This window comes from Erinaceus europaeus, chromosome 15, assembly GCF_950295315.1.
Source record: "Erinaceus europaeus chromosome 15, mEriEur2.1, whole genome shotgun sequence".
Taxonomy (NCBI): Eukaryota; Metazoa; Chordata; class Mammalia; order Eulipotyphla; family Erinaceidae; genus Erinaceus; species Erinaceus europaeus.
In genome coordinates this window covers 84,593,182-84,616,327 of record NC_080176.1, presented here as the reverse complement: position 1 = coordinate 84,616,327, position 23,146 = coordinate 84,593,182, and the positions used below count along the sequence as shown (strand labels likewise).

The following is a 23,146-nucleotide window of genomic DNA, read 5'->3' as shown; positions in this document are numbered from 1 at the left end:
TTAAACTACAACAATTATGTAGTTAAACATCAGCATTAGACTTAATGTTCACAGTGGACACAGAGTGTTGGACAATTCTCTCTCAGGCATTCTCTAGACTGAATAATGTCCCTCCTTAAGTTTATGTGTTGGGGCAAGGCAGTGGTGCACCTGGCTAAGCACACACATTACAGTGCATAATGAACCAGGTCCAAGCCCCTGGTCACCACCTGCAGGAAGAAAGCTTTGTGAGTGGTGAAGCAGGGCTGTAGGTGTGTCTCTCTCTTTCCCACTCTATCTGCTTTTCCCTATTCAATTTCTCTCTGTATCTGTCTAATAAATAAATAATTTTAAAAAAGTTCATGTGTAAAATCTCAATCACTCTAAGCCTAACCCTGTCAGATAAAGTAGGGATTACAAAAGCTGGGCAAGGGCAAGAGACTTGCACTTTCTAAATGATGGCCCTTTTGGTCACTACCAGGCTGCCCCATCATCAAAGGACCTAGTTAGGGAATCTTGGGATTCACACATAGACAAATTGGGCCTAGACCTCAAACAGATCCCTCTCTCCACCATCATTGGTCATCTCCATCAGGAACAACATCATAAGATCTCTTGTGGGACTTTACAGGACTTTTCCCTCAATGTAGAACAACAATAGTAGAAACTGCTGACTCTCTGAAGGGAGGCTGGGTCAACATACTCTTCCACTAGAGGAAGACTGGTCCTGAAATGAATGCAGCCTAGAATGTTCCTAGCTATGACCATGGAATGTGAGGTCAGATCGGTGGGGATGCAGAGGTTGCACAGGTTCCCATGCTAAGAATGGACAGACATGGGCCCTACGTCAGATTGTTGGGGTCTATAGTTAATGATATTTATATACTTTTCCCAGATTTGGGAGCTACTCTCTGCCTTGATCCAGTGTTCTAGTCCTATATTCAACTCTGATACCATCTTCTCAGATAATACTTTCAGGCCACCTGCATGTTAATGATTGGGCACAGGCAAAAATTAGTAAAGTCAGAGGAACAGCCTAGATTGTGACTTGGAGACAACACCTTGTGTGTGCTCCAGAAAGAAGGAGCTTACAACCTGGGATTTTCTTGAGAGGGTAGGATCTGGGCCTTCAGTGGAAAAGGTGAATAAGGGGTGGTCAGGGTGACACCAAAAAAAGAGTTCCATAGCCCACTCTCAGGCTGGCAAACAGCGGTCAAAAAAACAAAGAAAGGAAGATCTTTGGCTTGACTATTTGTGTACTTACCCCCCCCCCCACCCACACCCCAGAACTAGCTCCCAGGGGCAGGCCAGCTGATCCTAGCAGGATTCCTGTGGAGCTATTTTCTTTACCAAAATTCCTGGTTCAGCAGGGGTGTCACCCCAAGCCTTATTCTTTTTCTTTTTGAAGGGGGCTGGAGCTAGATTTGTGTGACAGAATATCTGACCAATCAGGGCCTCAGGCCTGCCTGGGAAAGACTAGCTGAATTTTTTTTTTTTTTTTGATACTTCTTATAACTGGTTGTCTTTTTTTGGTTTAGAAAGGGGACGAGGCTGCATGAAGCCAATCTGGTGTGGTCCAAGCTGCAGACTGACTTTTAGGGTTTTTTACTCTATTTTATTTTGTTATTACTATTATTATATATTGGTATCTCTCCCTTTTCCCTCCTCTTCAGGTTAACCAAAATTAACTGTTGTTGCTTTTTCCATTGATAGGTGACTGGGTGTCCTATGCATTGTGAGTGAAACTTGTTTCTCTGTTCGTCTTTCCTCCACTCTCCCTTTTCTCTTCTCCTAGCTAATTCAAAAACAAACAAACAAACAAAAATAAGCTCTTTCCTTTCACTGCTCTTTTTTCATTCCTTTTGATTTCTGAATTCACTGACATTCCTTTGTGAATTATTTCATGGAAGAAATCTAACTAATAGTGGAGTGTGTGTGTGTGTGTGTGTGCGCGCATGTCTTTTCTCCTCTTGATATCCCTATAGTTTATAGTGGACAGTAAATTTGCATAACCATCTATTCTTGCTTTGCCTTTATTCTTTTGTCTTTCTTTTTATTTTGGTATGTTTGCTTATTTGTCTTGAATTGGAAGTGTTGTTGGCTAACTGGTATTGATTGAACTGCATCAATCCTTTCTTCAGTTGCTACTGTTGTATTTTCTGAAGTTTGTGACTGCATTTGTGACAAAGTCTTTAGTATAGTGTGGCTTGCACTCAAAACACAACAACTGAAGAATGACAGAACAAAAGAATATAAACCACATCAATAAAAAGGAAAAATTGTTAAATCAAGACCAAATAAAACTGCTACCACAATGAGTCAGGACAGGATCCCAGAAGAAACTCCAAATCAGTCAGAAGTAACCATAGATAAGAAAAGCAATAATAAACCTAATAATCACAAATGAAGACAATTATGGAAGAAAGGGCTATCAGAATTAGGGAAACAAAAGATGAGACCCTCAAGGAAAATACTAGCTACCTCTAGGTAATTAAAGAAATGAAAGCTGAAATAGCTGAGATAAAAGGCCAATTAGCAGAACATGCTAATACTATAACTGAAATGAAGAAAGAAGCTGAGGGAAGAGAAAGCAGATTAACAGAAACAGAAAACAGAATTAACCAGAGGATGAGCTAGAGAAAACTAATAAACAGGTAAAAGAGCTCAAAAAGACATTGAGAGACACTGAAAACAACAACAGAGACATATGGGATGATCTCAAAAGAAGTAAAATTCACATAATTGGATTACCAGAGGAAGAAAGAGAGGAAGGGGAAGTAAACACCCTCGAGGAAATAATAGAAGAAAACTTTCCAGCCCTAAAAATAGAAAGGACATTAAGAGTCAAGAGGCCCAGAGAGTCCTAAACAGAATAAAACCAGACCTGAAGACACCAAGACATCATAGTTACAATAAAAAGAAGTAAGGATAAAGAAAGTATCCTTAAGGTTGCAAGAGAAAACAAAAACTCACATACAGGGGAAAACCCATAGGACTATCAGCAGACTTCTCCACTCAAACTCTAAAAGCCAGAAGAAAATGGCAAGATATCTATCAAGCCCTCAAGGAAAAAGGGTTTTAACCAAGGATGATATATCCAGCTAGACTTTCATTCAGACTAGATGGAGGGATCAAAACCTTCTCAGAAAGGCGACAGTTAAAGGAGGCAACCTTCACCAAGCAGGCCCTGAAAAGAGGTTCTAAAAGACCTCTTATAAACAAGAAAATCACCATAATACTTGACATATATCAGAGCAAACAAAAAATTGTTGAATAATGGCACTGCAATATCTTAAATCCATAATATTAATAAATGACAATGGCTTAAACTCACCCATTAAAAGCCACAGAGTGGGAGGATGAATCAGAAAACACAACCCAACCATATGCTGCTTACAAAAATTCCACCTGACCCTACAAGACAAACACAGACTTAAAGTGCAAAGATGGAAAACTAACATACAGGCTAATGGAACACACAAAAAAGGCAGGAACAGCCATTCTCACATCTGACACCATAGACTTTAAATTAAATAAAGTAATAAAAGGAAGGCAAGGCCATTACATAAAGATTAGGGGATCAATCAACCAATAAGATTTAACAATTATTAACATCTATGCACCCAATGAGGGCCCATCTAAATACATCAAACACCTACTGAAAGAACTACAAAAACAAATCAACAGTAATACAATAATAGTGGGAGACTTCAACACCCCACTCTCATACTTAGACAGATCAAGAAAGTAAAGAATCAACAAAGAAGTAAGACAATTAATTGAAGAGATGGACAGACTAGACCTCCTGGACATTTTTAGATTTCTTCACCCCCCAAACTGGAATACACATTCTTTTCAAATCAACACAGCACATCCTCAAGGAGAGACCATATGTTAGGCCACAAAGACAGTATTCACAAATTCAAGAGCATTGAAATCATCCCAAGCATCTTCTCAGACCACAGTGGAGTAAAGCTAACATTCAACAACAAACAGAAAATTACTGAAAGTCACAAAACATGGAAGCTCAACAACATATTGATTAATAACCAGTGGGTCAAAGAAGCACTCAAGCAAAAAATTCAAATGTTCCTGGAAACAAATGAAAGTGAAGTCATGAGCTATCAGAATATATGGGACACAGTGAAAGAAGTACTGAGAGGGAAACTCATAACCATAGAAGCACACATTAGAGAACAAGAAAAAGCTCAAATAAATGACCTTACTTCATGCCTTAAGAACTTAAAGGAAGAGGAACAAAGGAACCCTAAAGCAACCAGAAGGATGGAAATCACTAAAATTAAAACAGAAATACACAACATTGAAATAAGAGAAACATACAAAAGATCAATGATGCCAAATGTTGGTTCTTTGAAAAATTAAACAAAATTGACAAACCCCTATCTAGACTCACTAAAAAAAAAAAGAGAGAGAAGACTCAAATAAAAAGGATTGTAAATGATAGAGGAGATATTATAACTGACACAACCAAAATCCAGAAAATCATGAGAATCATTTACAAAGAACTATATGCCACCAAGCTAGAGAATCTGGAAGAAATGGAAGAATTCCTAGAAACATATAACTTTCCAAAATTGAGCCAAAAAGAGCTACAAAACCTAAATGCACCAATCACAGACAAAGAAATCAAAATGGTGATTAAGAATTTTCCCAACAACAAAAGTTCTGGACCAGATGGCTTTACGAATGAATTCTACAAAACCTTCAGGAAACAGTTAATACCAGTACTTCTAAAACTCTTCCCAAAGATCAAAGAAATAGGAATACTCCCTTCCACATTCTATGAAACCAACATCACCCTGATACCAAAAGGAGATAGGTACACAACAAAAAAGGAAACCTACAGACCAATAACTCTGATGAACACAGATGCCAAAATATTGAACAAGATCTTGGCCAACCGAATACAACAGTATATCAAAAAGATTGTTTATCATGACCAAGTGGGATTTATCCCAGGAATACAAGACTGGTTCAATATACGTAAGTCAATCAATGTCATTTACCACATCAATAAAAGCAAAGCCAAAAACCACATGATTATCTCAATAGAAGCAGAGAAAGACTTTGACAAAAATCAAACACCCATTCAGGCTCAAAATACTACAAAAATGGGAATAGATGGAAAATTTCTCAAAATAGGAGAGTTAATATATAGCAAACCTACAGCCAACATCATACTCAATGGACAGAAGCTGAAAGCATTCCCCCTGAGATCAGGGACTAGACAGGGCTGTCCATTATTACCATTACTCTTCAGCATAGTATTGGAAGTTATTGCCATAGCAATCAGGCAAGAGAAAGAAATAAAAGGAATACAGATTAGAAGGGAAGAAGTCAAGCTCTCACTATTTGCAGATGATATGATAATATATGTAGAAAAACCTAAAGAATCCAGCGGAAAACTACTGGAAGTTATTAGGCAATATAGCAAGGTGTCAGGCTACAAAATCAATGTACAAAAATCAGTGGCATTTCTTTATGCAAACACTAAGCCTGAAGAAGAGGATATCCAGAAATCACTCCCATTCACTGTTGCAGCAAAATCAATAAAATACCTAGGAATACACCTGACCAAAGAAGTGAAAGACTTGTAAACTGAAAACTATGAGTCTCTATTCAAGGAGATAGAAAATGATACCAAGAAATGGAAAGACTTCCCATGCTCATGGATTGGAAGAATCAATATAATCAGAATGAATATACTCCCCAGAGCTCAGTTGTAGAACCAGCTTACCCATGACAGTTGACCTCTAGCTCTCAAAAAGGGTTAAAAATGTAGATAGAAAAAAATAGAATTAAATTAATAACCTTGTTTGGTTGACTCAAATCAGAAATCACACTGAATCATGAAAACTAGTGTCTGAATCTTACTATGTCATAGAAGTCCTCTTTTAAAAATATTTTTTGTATTATTTTATTTATTGGATAGAGACAGCTAGAAATTGAGAAGAAAGCGGGGGATAGAGAGAGACAGACACCTGCAGCCCTGCTTCAGCACTAGTGAAGCTTCTTCCCCCCTGCAGGTGGGGACCTGGGGCTTGAACCTAAGTCCCTGTGTATCAAGGACCTGTGCTCAGCAAGGTGTGCCACCACCTGGCCCCCTGTCCTAGAACTCCTTAGCTATTGATTGCAGTTTCTCTGCATGTGTGTGCAATATATACACTCCCTACACCAGAAGCCCATCTTTGGGACCAAGTTTTTGCAAAGTAATGTGCTGTGTATTCCAAAGTTCTAGACTTTTTTTTTCTAATAAACTCACCAAAAAAATCTGAATTTGTTGTGTTTCATTCTAGTTGATCACATGTACCATGGGCATTAGCTATGGGGGAAGTTTTGTTTGTTTCTTCTCTTAAATTCCCTCTCTCTCTCTCAAAGGTGTTGCCTTGACTTTTTTATGTTCTGTAAAAGCATCACTCAATCAGTTCTCCACCCTGGGCCATTTTATCTAATTAAAAGATTATACCAAGTGCCAGACCCTTAAGCAGCGTTTCACCCAGACAGCACCTAAATCAATTGAGAAGTTTTAGAAAAAAGGTGTGGAGACTATGTGCTTAATCTCCTGTTTTTCTTGAGGTTCTTTTAACATACTTCTGTCATTGAAAACAGACTCCTGTCATGTTATTCTCTAAACGTTGTTGAACCAACATACTTACCTTTTACAGTTTTGAATTTATTAAACATTTCACACTTTGATTTGCAAATTCTTCTTCTTTCCTCCCCCTCATTCTCCTTTTTCCCTTTGCTTCTTTCTTTCTCCTTCCTTCTTGCTTTCCTTACTTCCTTCTTTCTTTCTCCCTTTCTTCTTTTCTCCCTTCTCTCTTTCTTTCTTTCTTTCTTTCTTTCTTTCTTTCTTTCTTTCTTTCTTTCTGCCTTCCTTCCTTCCTTCCTTCCTTCCTTCCTTCCTTCCTTCCATTCTTTCTTTTTCTTCCTTTCTCTCTAGATTCTTCACTTGTTTTCCTTCTCCTGCATAGCCAGGGCTCACAGACATGTGTGATTGCACCCTTCCTGGACTTCTTTGTTTTTCAGATAGAGACATCACAGAACATCCTCGGGCCAGGACTGGGATTGTTAAAGTAGCTCTCCTGTCACAAAGTCTCATTATCTATTCCAGAGGTTTTGTTGCTTACCAACAAACACCTCTAACATTTTGATTTGTAACTTCTCCTGTGAGATATTTTCAGGGACATGTAGTCAAAATCAAAATCTCCCAATCAAGAAATATTCTTCATAGAGATAGGAGAGAACACACACACACACACACATACACACACTTTTAAAAAATTTACTGCCACAAGATTATCATAGGAGAAAACACACACACACACACACACACACACACACACACACACACACACACACACACACACACACTTTTTTAAAAATTTATTGCCACCAAGGTTATCACTGGGGTTCTGGGGCTCATTGTTAGCATCATGAATTCTATTGCTCCTGCCATTTCTTTTCCCCAATTTTTACCCCTTCCTATTCTTTTGACAGGAAAGAGAGCAATTGAGAGGGGGAGGTGGAGATAAAGAGGGAGAGGGAAAGAGAGACACCTGCAGACCTATCTCATTGCTATGAAGCTTCCTCACTGCAGGTGTGGGGGGAGAGGAGCTCAAACCCTAGTCCTTCCACATGATAACAATAACGTGTGAGTGTGTATGAGTGTGTGTGTGTGTGTGTGTACGTACGCTCAAGGGGCATGCCACTCCAGCCTTTTATTACTCCCTTTTATTACTTTTATTCCCGAGTATGGTATGAATGGGATATGATTTGCATCACAGGGAATGGGCTAAGAGATTTCAAAGACTGAAAGAGACTTCCTTCTTCTTTATGAAGCTGGTACAATGTGCAGAATTGCACTGCTCCTGACCTACTTTTCATTCCTATAATGAGACAGAGAGAGTGGGAATGGGAAAGAAATCATGGTCCGAGAGTTTCCTCAGTTTCTGTGGCACTGTTAACAGTGGCTCCAGGGCTCAAATCTAGGGCAGGGATCTGGCAAACTGTGGAGATACTTTTCCAGCCCTGAATATTTCTCCCTTTTCATAGTGAAGCAAACAGACCCCTGACAGCTGCACATGATTGTAGGGAATTGTGAGGACACGGTAGATCATGGCGGGACCCCCCCAATGAAAGGAGGGTGCCTGAGGGGCATGACCATCCTATCAGTCTCTCTCTACTAAGAGGTTGAGCAAGGAAGGAGGCGACCTCCATGATCTGCCCCACCTATTAGTCTCCCTGCCTCACAAGAACCCCCACATTCCCTGACACAATAGCCCGCTCCCTGTTAACTATATATCATTGTTCTGCTCTATCAAACAGTAACCGAAGGTTCCCCTCCCTCCTTCCTCATCCCTTCCATTCCTTTGATCATATCTGATCCATCTTCTCTCTGCCCTCAGGACTCCCCTCTGGCTGCTGGTTACTGATAACCCTGGTTCCTCATTCCTTTAACTGATTCTCACCCTCCCCTGACCCCTTGCTTCTCTGACCATATATGGAATGTACATGTTACTTCCTCCTGTGAACCCTCAAAAATCCTGCTTTGCTACTCAATAAATGGATCATTCCTAAACACGGTCTCCTGGCCATCTTCTGTCGCGGCACTAGCAACAGACACTAAGAGTTCTGTAAAGATTCACCTCTGCTGCCTCGGCTAATATTCTCCTAAGCAGCTGCTTCTGGTGTGCTGCCAGGCTAGCTTTGCGGGTGGGAGACAGACGACCAGGGATTCATGGCTTGTGGGAGACAGATGACCAGGGACTCATGGCTGAGCTGTACGCAGTATCTCTTTATTCATGTGGAATGCAGCACCATCTAAGCCATCTAAACTATCTATAATCACAATCCTGTCCTTATATATATACTCGTCAAGTAGGGTGGAAACAGGATGTGACGTAGAGAGGGTGGAGCGAAAAGAGACTGGTGCAAATCAGAGTGTGACAAGGAGAGGGGGTGGAGCAAAAAGACATCCTGAACCAGTGGGGATTAAACCAATGCCCTGCAGGCAGGGTGGTGCTTAGTTAACAGTGGTTTATGTAAATAGAATACAGTGTTCAGCAGGGGGGATTAAACCAATGAAACAGAAGGGGTTTTAGAAGCAGAATTAGAAGCAGACCAACAGTGCACAACAGAAACAGCCACACGGAGAATCTGTGCCTGAGAGAGGGATCCCCACACAAGAGCCAGGCACATGATCAGGGTCAAATAAGGGGGCTTGGCAACACTGCTTGTCATGGTGGGTTTGCAATCCCACCATCAGACGTTTTTTGTAACTTTGTGCCCCATTTGTCTTTGCAGTAAAGCTAAAATGGACTCTGGAAAGAAGATAAAAAGTTCTTAAGGAAAGCAGAATCTAGCCGGAGGTTTGGGGCTTTGCTTCATTTTGTAACAGCGTGTAGGCTATCACTCCATTTATCCATTACCAGTTTCCCCACTCAGTATGGGACATTTGGCAATTACAACTGTAGTGACTATAAACATTTATCTGCAAGGTCTTGTGTGACCACACATTTTAATTCTTACTGGAGCAATGTAGTGGGGTTATATGTCAAATGTGTAGAAGATTATGTGCACTCTAAATTGCTTTTCAAAATGGCCATATCACTTTGCATTCCCACTAATATTAGAGTTGCATTTGCTCTCTCTACATTACTGTCAGCACCTGTTGTCAGATTTTACTTCTTAAATAGTTTATTTTCATAAGAAAGGATGGTCAGAAAGAAAGACACAGAGAGGAGGAGCAGAGCACTGCTCATCTTTGTTTTACAGTGTTGCTGGGGATTTAACCTGAGACCTCAGAGCCTAAGTAATGAAATTCTTTTTGTATAACAATTATGCTGTCTCCCTAGTCACAGATTTTTTTTTTTCCTTCCAGGGTTATCACTGGAGTTCTGTGCAGGCACTAGGAATTCACTGCTTCTGGTGGCTATTATTTCCTCTTTTGTTGTCCTTGCTGTTAATTGTTGTTGGATAGCACAGAGTGAAATTGTGAGAGGAGGGGAAGACAAAGAGAGAAAGAGAAAGATAGACACCTGGAGACCATTGCTTGTGAAGTGACCCCCCTGCAGGTGGGGAGCTGGAACCTAATCCTTATGCTGGTCCTTGTGCTTTGCATCATGTGTGCTTAACTCACTGTGCTACTGCCTGATACCCACAGATTTTTTTTAATTGAACCAGTTATACTAGGTACATAGTTGTGTCTCTGTTGTTTTCTGTTATTTTTTTTAATTGAACCTGTTATACTAGGCACATAATTGTGCCTCTCTATTGTTTTCTGTTATTTACTTATCAATTTAATATTTGAAACTTCTAACTCTTGCCTACTTTGAAATTGGTTGTATTGTTTCTGATTTGTTGAATTTTGAACTTTTTTTTTTAATAATCTGGTATCAAGTGCTTTGTCAAATATGTGACTATCTCCAACTATGTTTTTTCTATAGCTTCTAAATAGAGACAATAATGTTAATGCTACTAAAATGTATATATATATGTATATATATTTAAATTTTTAAAAATATGTATTGATTTGTTGGGTAGAAACAGACAGAAATTGAGAGGAGGGGGAGATAGGGTAAGAAGCAGAGAGACACCTGCAGCCCTGCTTCACCACTTGCACAACTTTCCCCCTGCAGGCAGGGACTGGGGGCTTGAACCCTAGTCCTTGTGTACTATAACATGTCTGCTCAACCAGGTATGCCACCACTGGCCCTCTAAAATGTATGTTTTTTAAGCACCAGTTTTGTTACATTAAGTATTGTGATAAATAGGCATTGAACCAAAACTTTATAAACTTTATAAAAAAACTTTTTTCAAAGGCATTGTAGGATTCCACTATATCACTAAACTGTAAAAAAAAAAAAAAAGTCTAGCAATGAAAAGAAAAACAATTTATCTCGATAAAGCAAGCTTTATTATTTCCCAATATCTACAGTCATTAAGTAATGGAAAAGTGATACCCCACAGCGAACCTTTGGCAACTAGCAAATGAAATAAAACCCAATGACTACAAGTGGAATGCTTAAGGCTAAGTGTCACTTGCCAGTCTGTCCTTTATGTCTTCTGACTTTTTTTTTTTTCGCCTCCAGGGTTATCACTGGGGCTCGGTTATCACCACGAATCCACCGCTCCTGGAGGCCATCTTTTCCCCTTTGTTGCCCTGGTTGTTTTATCCTTGTTGCAGTTATTACTATCACTATTGCTGATGTCGTCGTTGTTGGATAGGACAGAGAGAAATGGAGAGAGGAGGGGAAGACAGAGAGGAGGAGAGAAAGACAGACACCTGCAGCCCTGCCTCACTGCCTGTGAAGCAACTCCCCTGCAGGTGGGGAGCCAGGGGCTCGAACCAGTATCCCTAGGCCAGTCCTTGCCCATAGCGCCACGTGTGCTCAACCTGCTGCGCTACCGCCAGACCCCCATTTCCCAAGTCTTATACAACCTTCCACACCCAAGAAACACACTGTCTACTTTGATTTCTCCGGACCAGGCATGGGGAAACTGTCTGCCTTCAGCTCTCTTTAATAAACAAGAGGAAGACTGTCTGAATTTAAAAATAGACACACCAGAGAAAATGGTCAATATCCCCATTAAAAGAGGGCAAAGTGCACCTACAATTTAGTGGACGAAATGACAAAGGGAGAATCAACACAAGGACACTCTCCAATCTTAAAGAGAGAGAGAAAAAACAAAAAAACATAGGACAGAGGGAAAAAATAATAATGAGCTATCTGCATCCTCTCTTAAAATAGAAACATCTAAATCATTGCTTGAATGTTGGTGGTTGAGGGGTCAAGAAGGTCATTCTCTCCGCAGCATTAGAGGGCGGATGGGCTGCCACAAGTCTCCTTGAGAGCAATTTGCTACATTGTGAAGATGCTTGAAAACATGTCTGTCCTTTGGCCTCACTGTCCTTTAACCAGGTTCTGCTAAGAAGATAATCAGAGATTCTCACATCTTTCAACAGATGGTCAGTGCGGCTTTGTTTATGAGTTCATTTGGGAAACACCTTAATGTCAAATTAGCGATTGTAGCCTCAGATACATACAGCCACTCCAGTCTAAGCTCAACAAGGATATTGCTTCTCAATATGTGACTAAGTCAAAATCAAAGACACCTTTATTTTTTTTAAATTTCTTTATTGGGGAATTAATATTTTACATTCAACAGTAAATACAATAGTTTGTACATGCATAACATTTCTTAGTTTTCCATATCACAATACAACTCCCACTAGGTCCTCTGTCAAAGACACTTTTAATTGACATGACTTTTAAAATATCAGTATATGGGGAAAGGTGCACCCATATATTTCAAACGGATAACTAAATTATGAGTGGTTTCACATTTCCCCTTCCCACTTCTCTCTCTAAAGTAGGTAGTCACTTTTTAAATCATATCATATGCACTACTGGTCCAGGGTGGCAGTGCACCTGGTTGAGTACACACATGAGAGCTCTTAAGGACCCAGATTTATGCCCCCGGTTCCTTTCTGCAGGGAGGAAGGTTCACGAGCAGTGAAACAGTGCTGCATGTCTCTCTTTCCCACTATTTTCTCCCTCAATTTCTCGCTGCCTCTATGCAAAATAATAAATAAAATATTAAAAGTAACAATAATAATATTCAGTGTTAAAAAGAAGCTCTATACAAAGAAAGAAAAGGGAGGGGGTGGATGTACCTGCCCAGGTAAAGCACATATTTTACCAAATGTGAGGACCTGAGTTTGAGTTTCTGACCTGCAAGGAAGAAGCTCCTTGAGTGTAGGAACAGTGCTATCTTGTACCTCTCACTCTTAAAATAAAGCTAAAATAATGGTAAGAAGAAGAGCCTGCTTATGTGGTAGAATCATGCAGGAGCCTCAGCGATAACCTTGGTGGCCACAAAAAAGGAAACTTAGAAAGTAAGAAAGTGTATACAGCACCTGCACAGGTCACAAAAACAAGTTTCTAACCTTCCTGTATCTGCCAAGGAACAAAGGCCTAAGTGTGTCCTTCAGTCTTTGAAAGCCTAGTCTGAGGATACTTGGGGTGTTTCCTACCCCTTCTCGCTCTATTACTTCCAAAGGAAGTATTTATTGTAAAAATAATCAATATTCATCATCAAATATATAGACAGTATAAAAACCTATACAGTAAGAGTAAACCTTCTTCTACTTTCTCTTCATATATATATATATATATATATATGTATATACATACATATATATATATATTACATTAAGACATTGGGTATAAATCATAATACCACTTTTTTCGTAAACTTTTATGTGGCTTTTGAACAATGTCAAGATTAAGAATAATTCTCATGTAACTGTTAAACTTTAGTTATTTATTTTTACTGCCATCAGGGTTACCGTTGGGGCTCAGTGCCCACACTATACAGATCTACTCTTCTTGGTGGCCATTTTTCCTCCTTTCCTTCCTTCCTTCCTTTCTTCCTTTTTCCCCTTCTTGTTTTGATAGGACAGAAAGAAATTGAGAAGGGAACGGGAATAGGGAGAGAGAAAAGGAGACACGTGAAGATCTGCTTGTGAAGAGTATTCCCTGTAGGTGGGGAGTGGGGCTTGAACCCAAGTCCTTGCATGTGGCAATGTGTGTGCTTAATCAGGCACATTACCTGTCCCCTACATATAAGATATTTTCACCAAACTCAAGTATCCGTTGGTGTCTTTTATGCAATCCTAGGCAACTGCCAACTTACTTACTGTTCCTACCAATTAGTCTTAGTGGCTGTAGGACTTTCTACAAATGGAAAGACAAATGTGGCTTTGAGTAACATGTTTGGGATGATGTGTGACACTGGTTAGTAGCATCCTGCTGACTAACTGTGTCATCATCTGTCAGCCTAGTCATGTCCTGAGGGCCATTTGAGTGCTTTCCAGTTCCTGGTTGCTGTGAATAAGCTACTTTGATCTTTCAGCTACAAGTGTTTGCACATATGATTTCTTCTTCATTGAGGCGATGAGGGTTCACGTGACTGTATATATTTCAGGTGAACTATTTCACCTCTCTTCAAACGGTGTGTTATCACACCTTTAGTGCCAAGGTTTTACTCTCAATGGAAACCCCTCCTTTCTAGTCACCCAATTTCCTCTCTTTGGTAACTCAAGTTCTGTTTTGGAATTTCAGAGTTTTCCCTGCAATCTTACAATCTTGTAAATAATTACTAAACCATAAATAAAAAAACCATTAAAAGTATGGTTTTCTTTTTTTTCCCTCAAATATAGATTTATTGAGGAAATGGTGAGTTTTCAATATATATTTTTTCTTTTTTTGTCACAAGGATACATTTCCCCAAGAAGCATGATTTTCACTTCTCTGCAACTTGGCTTCCCCACAGGCAGTAATATCAAAATGCTAACTTTTCCCAAAGAATTTCACATCTTAAAGAGTTCAAGGAAACGGATGTCTACTGGTCCATAAGATGAGGCTCCAAGCACCAGGAGCATAAAGACAGTCACTTAGAAGAAGAGTATAGGACTTACAAGGGTAAGGCCTCAAGTTCAGTCCCCAGCACTACAGGTGTAGAGCTAGAGCGGAATAGTCTTTTTCATTGAAATACATGCCAGACGGACATTGGCAAAACTATTCTGGCAAAGACCGAAAGTGGGAAAAAAAATACAGACGACTTTTCTGCTTCAGTGAACTTGACTGAACACAGTCAGATAACACTATTTCCATTCCTCCTCCCTGGATCCCTTGCCCACTTGTTTTTTCCTCTTTTTCTCTTTCTAATTATCAAGAAACCTTGCTGCTTGGGGGTGCTAGCCACAGAGTGTGACATGCCCCATCCCTGCCATCTGTGTAACTTTGTGTAATTTTGAAGAATCACAAAATGTATAAAGTGAGGATATTGATCAGAGTGCAGAATTTGGGAATGCCTTCTGAGCTTGGCTGTATCAATGCACCTGTTTCCTGCTGACAGCCTCTGATGCCCTGCCTCTGTTCTCATGTCACAGGGCTTACGTTCTGTGTTTTCTCTCTCAAAACAAAGAAGTAAATGAATAACTACAGAAATAATCTTTTTTTAAAAGAAAAGATAGTAACTCGGTGGTGGCCACTTACCTCAGCCACAATGTCTTATACTAACCCATTTTTCCTGCTTTCAAATTCGACTTATGACAGGCGACAAGAATTCCCAGCATTTGAACACAAGCTTCTTCCAAGTTTTCAGCTTGATTTATTTTTCACCCATTCCCAGTGTCTTTACTGACTGTAATAGTTTACAGGAGTTCTCTAGGAAGAGTACTCTTCAGACCTCAGTAGACACCTCATTCACAAACCACAAAAAGAAAATGAGATAATTTCTCTGAGCAGGCACTCATGATTTCTTAAATGCACGTTATATGGAAATACTAACTGCTGCTTGTTCACCCATTTAACAAGCCTCTCCAGACGTATGGAGGGAGAGCAGATTAGGATTCTAATGCAAAGAAGCAAAGCAGAAGCCAGAGGGGGTCAAATGGTGCATACTAAATTATTAACAAGACAGAGCTGTGCTCCAAGTCTAGTTCTGACTCCCAAGGCTTCAAGGTATGTGGCTTCCAAGGTGATATGTAGGTAAAACTTTCTTATAAGAATTTATTTATTTTTTTAACCTGGCAAACAGGTCACTAATATGAGACAGAAACTTCTAGTACTTGGAAGTTTTGATACCACTTTAGTGGTTTAGAATACATTCATGTTTTACACTTATTTAAAAAATCAAGATGGGGGCAGGTGGTGGTACACCTGATTATGCACTCACACTACAGTGCTCAAGGACCCAGGTTCAACCCCTTGTCTCTACCTGTAGGGGGAAAGCTTCACAAGTGGTGAAGCAGGGCTGCTGGTATCTCTCTGTCTCTCCTCCTCTCTATCTCTCCCCCCCTCAATTTTTTATTCTCCATTTCTATCCAACAATGAAAAACAAAAATTAAAAAATAATCAAGATTGGGTCAGCAGGATAACCCACCTAGGAGGGTGCTTGCTTTGCCAGGTACCAGGCTCAGGCCAGGCTTGAATCTGCCCCCTGCCCTACACACTGGGAAGCAGAAAGCTGTGGTATGACAATGCCTTTTCTCCTCTCCCCTCTCCCTCCACTTTTTTTTTTTTTTTTTGCCTCCAGGGTTACTACTATTGAGAGAGGAGGAGGAAAGACACCTGCAGGCCTGCTTCACCACTTGTGAAGTGACCCACTTACAGGTGGGGAACCGGGGCCTCGAACCGGGATCCTTTCACAGTCCCTTGTGCTTCATACTATGTGCACTTAACAGGTGAAGTCCCTACAATGGCAAGAAATCATCATGATCACAGAAGAGGAAGTGTTATTGGCTGTCAGATAAAACAGCTTTCATGTGAAGAGTTTGATAAACCCGTGGAGAGCTAGTCGGTTCTTGTGGCAAGGAGAAATTGGAAACACTCTGATGGACAGGTATACATAGAGAGAAAATTCAGCATATCTAAAAGACAACAAGTGTCACTATTTAAAATCCTGAGTAGTTTGTCTTTTGAAAAGAGGATACAGACATGGCACGTTGCTCTAAATTAAAAAAGGTAAAATGTCATTGGGGGGTGGGGGAGTTGATTTTTTTGACAGTAGACTTGGTGAGATATGGATAGGATTTCTCATCTCCCAGTGACACATATTTACAAAACACTTTTCCATCACGTAGCATCAGGACTCCAAGGCCTCCCCACACCATCCTCCTCCTTGTTGCCCTGAGTCCATCACTGTGGTGCCCCAACAACACATCAAGTTCAAGTCACTAACTTTTAGGTCCAGTAGAAAAATGTATGAGACTGAGAGAGACAGCTCACTGGGCTTAGCACTGGGCCAGTGATATGGCAATGGACGGAGTTCTGGAGCTGCGGTGTCTCTCTCTATCTCTGTATCTCTCTATATGAAAACAATGTAATTGTATATGCATGAGGTTGCAGTTCCACAAAACAGAGAGTCCAGGTGGTGTCACACCTGGTTAAACACACATACACACACACATGCGTACACGAGTACACACGCACCACCACGTGCAAGGACCCGGGTTTGAACAGCAACTCCCCACCTGCAGAGGGGGCATTTCATGAGAGGTAAAGCAGGTCTGCAGGTCTCTTTCTCTCTCTCTCTCTCTCTCTCTCTCTCTCTCTATCTCCCCCTCTCCTCTCAATTTCTCTCTGTCCTATCAGAGAAAAAAGGAAAAGGAAAAAATATGGTGGCAAAGAGTGAACTTGTCTTGCCAGCATCGAGCCCCAGCTAAACCTGGTGGCAATAAATAAACTGATAAATAAATAAAAAATAAAGAAAGAAATGCATGATCAGTTGTGGCTCAATGAATCTCTAGTACGTAATTCTCTTATCATAAACACCTAATATAAAGACTGTATTTGGATGTGGTGACTATCATGATTTTAGTATCTAGGGAGACATACTGAGGGAGCAACTAGTCAGTAAACTAACATCTTGCAGACTCTCTACAAAATGGAGGACCCCCCCAACACTTCATCTGCACTATTCCAGCCTTTAGGTCCATGATTGTTCAGCAATTTGTTTAGCTCTGTATGTTAACTCTCTTTCCAGCCACCAGGTACCAGATGCTAGCATGATGCGACCAGACTTCCCCAGACAGACGACACCACCAGTGTATCCTGGAGCTCTGCTTCCCCAGAGCCCTTTCCCACTAGGGAAAGAGAGAGGCAGGCTGGGAGTACGGATAGACCTGTCAACGACCATGTTCAGCGGGGAAGAAACTACAGAAGTCAGACCTTCAACCTTCTGCATCCCACAATGACCTTGGGTCCATACTCCCAGAGGGTTAAAGAATAGGAAAGCTATCAGGGGAGAGGATGGGATACTGAGTTCTGGTGGTGGGAAATGTGCAAAGTTGTACCCCTCTTATCCTATGGTTTTGTTAATGCTTCCTTTTTATAAATAAAAAATTTTAAAAAAAAGAAAGCCTGAGACCAAGGTTTTTAATGTCACCTGAGGGCCAGAGGGCTCCAGCCACATCAAATTACTTTCACTCAAGTTTTCTTTTTGCCTTAAAATTTTCAAAGACATACAGGGCACACTCTAGTTGAATCTTATTAAGCTCTGACCTTGAAGCAGTATCTAACAGTTTCTTAAGAGGAAATTTAAATCGCTATATTAAGTGCAACCATACCTGACAATGATTGCCTTATGATACTGTAGATTCATTTTCAGAATATAATAATTCAAATCTCCAGTGTGAAGACTGACTTGTAATTAAATTTATAGAGGACAAATCCTACCCATGTAAACTTTCACAGAATCCCTAAACATGAGGTTTACTATAGATTCATGGACACTATATATCAACTGGGTGGGAGCACACAGAGGCTGAGTCTGTCTATCAAAGTTCATGTCTAACTACACGTATGTCTGCAAACAAAGATGGTGAAGTGAACATTCTCTTCAGACAATTCCAGCCATATCCAGGCTGTGCTCAAGAGAGCAATTTCATTTTCCTAAGCATATGAAGATTTGAATTTCAGTTACACTTTTCATAAATTACAAATTTACCCATCTCCCTTCAGTTATGTTGGAACTGATGTTTAAAACTCACTAAATGATATTATCATAAACATCTGGATAATTAAATATTGCAGTCACTAATCTCAAACCAACAAGTAATAGTTAAGCATTTTTATATATAACTCCTGTCAAAATAGTTTGTTGAGTAAAAACTCACAAAATAACAGCTTGGACGCATTCATTTTTCTGGGAATCTCATTGCATGGGAACATACGAAAATGAAGTTATCATGGTACGATGGTGAAATATGTCGCAAACCTGAAACACTCATGAAACTGGTTTGATGCCAGTGTAAGAGACTGAGATTTCTTCGAATAGATAGCATCATCGGGCTGCCACAGAATTAACACAATCTAATTGACATTATCCACAAGAATCCGAAGGAGTTAATGCATGTGGAAGAACTCTACGTTTATATACACAGTAGACCCTGAATAACGATGCCATGGGCCTTCCCTGGGGAATGCAGGAGGACTACCATTCTACATTTGCCCTTGTCCACAGCAGGGCTGACTTACCTTCCTGATTCAAATGTGAACCAAGTGGAGTCCCGCCCGTATCTCCTCAGGGAGCTGAGAGGCCACATCACCAGTTTGACCTTGGCATTGTGGATGTCCCAGAGATAGATATTCTCATGAGTGATCTGCATGGTACACTCGCCATAAATATCGAGATTTGGCGTTGGCATAAGATACACGTTGAATCGTTCTGCAGGAATAAAGGGATAGAGAAAATTCTATCAAAAGAGGTGGGACTGCATGGGAAACTGGGTTGCCTAGTAGATTGGTGGTCTTCAGAGACTTTAACCTGGTGTCCCCTGCTAACCCTACTGCAAAACACTACGATTTTCATTTGGTGCAAGGTAAGAAGTATATATATAGTTTTATTTGTTTGTTTGTTTTTGTTTTTTTACCAGAGCACTGCTCAGTTCTGGCTTACAATGGTATGGGGGATTGAACCTGGGGTTTTGGAGCCTTAGGCATGAGAGTCTCTTTGCATAACTACTGTGCTATCTATTCCTACCCTTAATGTACACTTCTTAACTCATTCATTCATTCTCCTTTCTTTTTAAATTTCTTTTATTATTGTAATTATGATTGTTGTTATTGATGTCGTCATTGTTGGACAGGACAGAGAGAAATGGAGAGAGGAGGGGAAGACAGAGAGGGGGAGAGAAAGATAGCTACATGCAGACCTGCTTCACCGCCTGTGAAGCAACTCCTCTACAGGTGGGGAGCTGGGGGCTCGAACCGGGATCCTTATGCCAGTCCTTGTGCTTTGTGCCATCTACACTTAACCCGCTGCAGATTTTCTCCTTTCTTATGTCATATCTACACTATACTTCATTTGTATAATGAAGTATAATGAAGTATAAGGACCACAACTTCCTCATTCACTCATCTTTCATTGGGTACATAAACTGATTTCCAAGTTTTGGTCATTGCACAGAGCTCTGTAACATAGGCAAGCATGTATCTATTAGGATTTGTGTTCTTGTTTTCATCTGTATAGAGAGCTCATCTTGGGGGCCAGCAGTGGCGCATCTGGTTAAGTGCACAAAGTACTATGCTCAAGGATCCCAGCAAGATCCAGGTTCAAGCCCTTGTTCCTCACCTGCAGTAGGGAAGCTTCAGAAGTGGTGAAGCAGGTCAGCAGATGTCTATCTTTATCTCTCCCTCTCTATTTCCCTTCTGCTCCCAATTTCTCTCTGTTATACTGAATGAAAGGAACAAAGAAAAAGAAAAAGAAAAGGAAAAAATAGCCACCAGGAGTAATAATAATAATAATAAACGTCATCATCATTTAGTCTTAGAATTGATGGCATATGCATTTTATTTTCCTTGAGAAATCTCCATACTGTTTTTGATTTCCACTCATCAAAGGTTCTTTTGTTTTCCAGGCACCTCCACTAGGACCTGGTGTTTCTGACCTTTTTGATATTGGTCATTTTCACAGATTTGAAGTGGCACTTCAGAGCTATTTAGATTTGCATTTCTTTGATGACAAGTGAGTATGAGTCTACTTTCAAGTACCTTGGCCATCTGGGTATGCTCTCTAGTGACTATCTGAACTGAAGCACGGACTCACAAAGTTCAACCACCATAAATAAATGGCCTCATGACAAGTGGGAAGAAGAGCTGATTAGACACATCACCCAAGACATTATTGGATGAGAGAAAATGAAAATGCACTTGTTTTCATTCCTGGCTATTATGCCATTGAATGTCTGATAATGAGGTCATGGGTTACTGTGTCGTAAATATAGGGGACAACTTATGTCTACATCAAACATCTGCAGGCTTTGGTCATCATGTAAATGCTTTAGGCAGACTCTGCATTAAAAAAAAAAGCTATACTTAAGCTTAAGGAAGGAAAGAATTTTGTATGGTCTTTGAAGTGTCCTTAAAAATACTTCTGGGGTCAGGTGGTGGCAAACTTGGTTGAGTGCACATGTTACAATGCACAAGGACATGGGTTCTAGTCCCTGGTCCCCACCTGCAGGGGGAAAAGCTTTGTGAGTGGTAAAGCAACACTGCAGGTGTCTCTCTCTTCCTATCACCCTGTCCCTCTTGATTTCTCTATGCAATAAATAGAGATAAAATATATTTCTCCTTCCTATCACTAGTTTCTTGATGTAGGGCAAATAACGCACAAATACTGATGAACAGACTTATACTCCATGATAAATATGAGATGCAAAAGTTGTAAATTACAAAAAAAAATGTGTCACACAAAACGTCTAAGAATCAGGAGCAGACACATCACTGTGAGTTTGAATTTCACTGCAACTAGCACTTTGGAGACAGAGCTGGAGAATTAATTGCTTGCGAGGTGGAATACTGCAGCGACTGTGGCGAAGGGATTGATACGTTCAGGAACGTGCTCCCAACCCGTTATGATGTTAGGACCTTAAACACGGGATGTTTGCTCTGGCTCTGAACTGGCACTGTCTGTATAATATGCGGCATACCTCCTGTGACAGGAATTCTGCACCATCAGCATCTACTGATGCCTCAGAACAGCATTTGGATTCCACTCAGGTTAAATTTAACTTAAGCATGACAGAGTGAGAATGATGAGCCATACAGACAAAGTGTTTATTCAGGTGTCTAGATATTTGAAGGATAAAAATATATTTTAGGGAATCGGGTGGTAGTACAGTGGGTTAAGCACACGTGGTATAAAGTGCAAGGACGGGTGTACGGATCCCGATTCGAGCCCCCGGCTGGAGTCTCCAGCTCCCCACCTGCAGGGGAGTCACTTCACAGGCGGTGAAGCAGGTCTGCAGGTGTTTCTCTTTCTTTCCCCCTCTCTGTCTTCCCCTCCTCTCTCCATTTCTCTCTGTCCTATCTAACAACGATGATATCAAAACCAACAATAATAACTACAACAACAATAAAAAACAAGGACAACAAAAGGGAAAATAAATATAAAAAATTGAAAAAAAAAATATATTTTTAAAATCTCAGCTTTTGCTTAGGTAATTGAGCCATGAAATTAATACATATGTGGAGTTCATACTCATTTCCTATAAGAAGACAAAAATGAGATCAATTCTATTACCTATATCTCTTTACTTACGTATTTAGTATTTATCTGTCTTTTATCTGTCTACCCACCTACTCATCCACAAGCATAGGCTGCATACACCTTAAAATCACTGTGTGCCCCGAATGTATGCGACACTGAGAACTCCTGGCATAGAAAATACTTGCTCACAATTTAGACACCATGTCTGTCTACTACCCCTAAAAGCATGAATTTCTAAAAGTCCATCCTTTTATGAACCATAACAGTTGAAGGAATGTCTCCAGAGTACCTACTGTGAAGTAACTACCTGACAAATAAACAGAACTTATGGGGTGTCACCAAGTGCCAGCGTTTAGCACTAAGAAACCACTCAGCTTCCTAGCACTCTTCCCACTCCAGTGGCATTACAAATAGACAATCAAACAGCCCTGAGCTCAGATACTAGGAAAATGAAAGCAAGATATAACAGGGATTTGGGAATACAGTCAGTGCCTGAACAGCAAACCGTTTCTTTTTGTCAAGACCGCTGAGTAAGTTGCACGTCTACATCTAGAATTAGTTATCTGTCAGTGGTATTCCTTGTACACAGGGAAAAAGACCTTACTATAAGAGGAAGGGTGTAAAAACTCTCTCCAAATTCTTTCCTTTTTCTCAATCTTAGGTCTGAAAATAGCAACCGAAGAATTACTTACAAAATGACAAGAAATAACATATATCCAGGGAGCCAGGAGGTAGTGCAGCAGGTTAAGCACACGTGTTGCAAAAGCGCGAGAACTGACATAAGGATCTCGGTTTGAGCCCCCGGCTCCCCACCTGCAGGGGAGTCGCTTGACAGGTGGTGAAGCAGGTCTGCAGGTGTCTATCTTTCTCTCCTCCTCTATCCTCTCTCCATTTCTCTCTGTCCTATCCAACAACGACGACATCAAACAACTACAACAATAAAAATGAAAAAACAAGGCAATGAAAGGGAAAATAAATAAATAAATAAATATAATTTTTTAAAAAAAGAAATAACATATATCCTGCCAAAATTCATCTTAATATGAATAAATGTAAGTCCGGTGGTAGCGCAGCGGGTTAAGCG

The 23,146-nt window shown here is 40.3% G+C and overlaps 1 protein-coding gene across 2 annotated transcripts in view; it reads right to left on the bottom strand.

The window, feature by feature from the left end:
- Positions 1-23,146, bottom strand: part of DOK6 (docking protein 6) — a 541,316-nt gene that overhangs the window by 211,825 nt on the left and 306,345 nt on the right. For both annotated transcript variants that reach the window (XM_007524063.3, XM_060174025.1), the window contains one exon: positions 19,050-19,239. In XM_007524063.3, the coding sequence (XP_007524125.3) occupies positions 19,050-19,239 (190 nt within the window). The remainder of the gene's footprint in view (positions 1-19,049; positions 19,240-23,146) is intronic.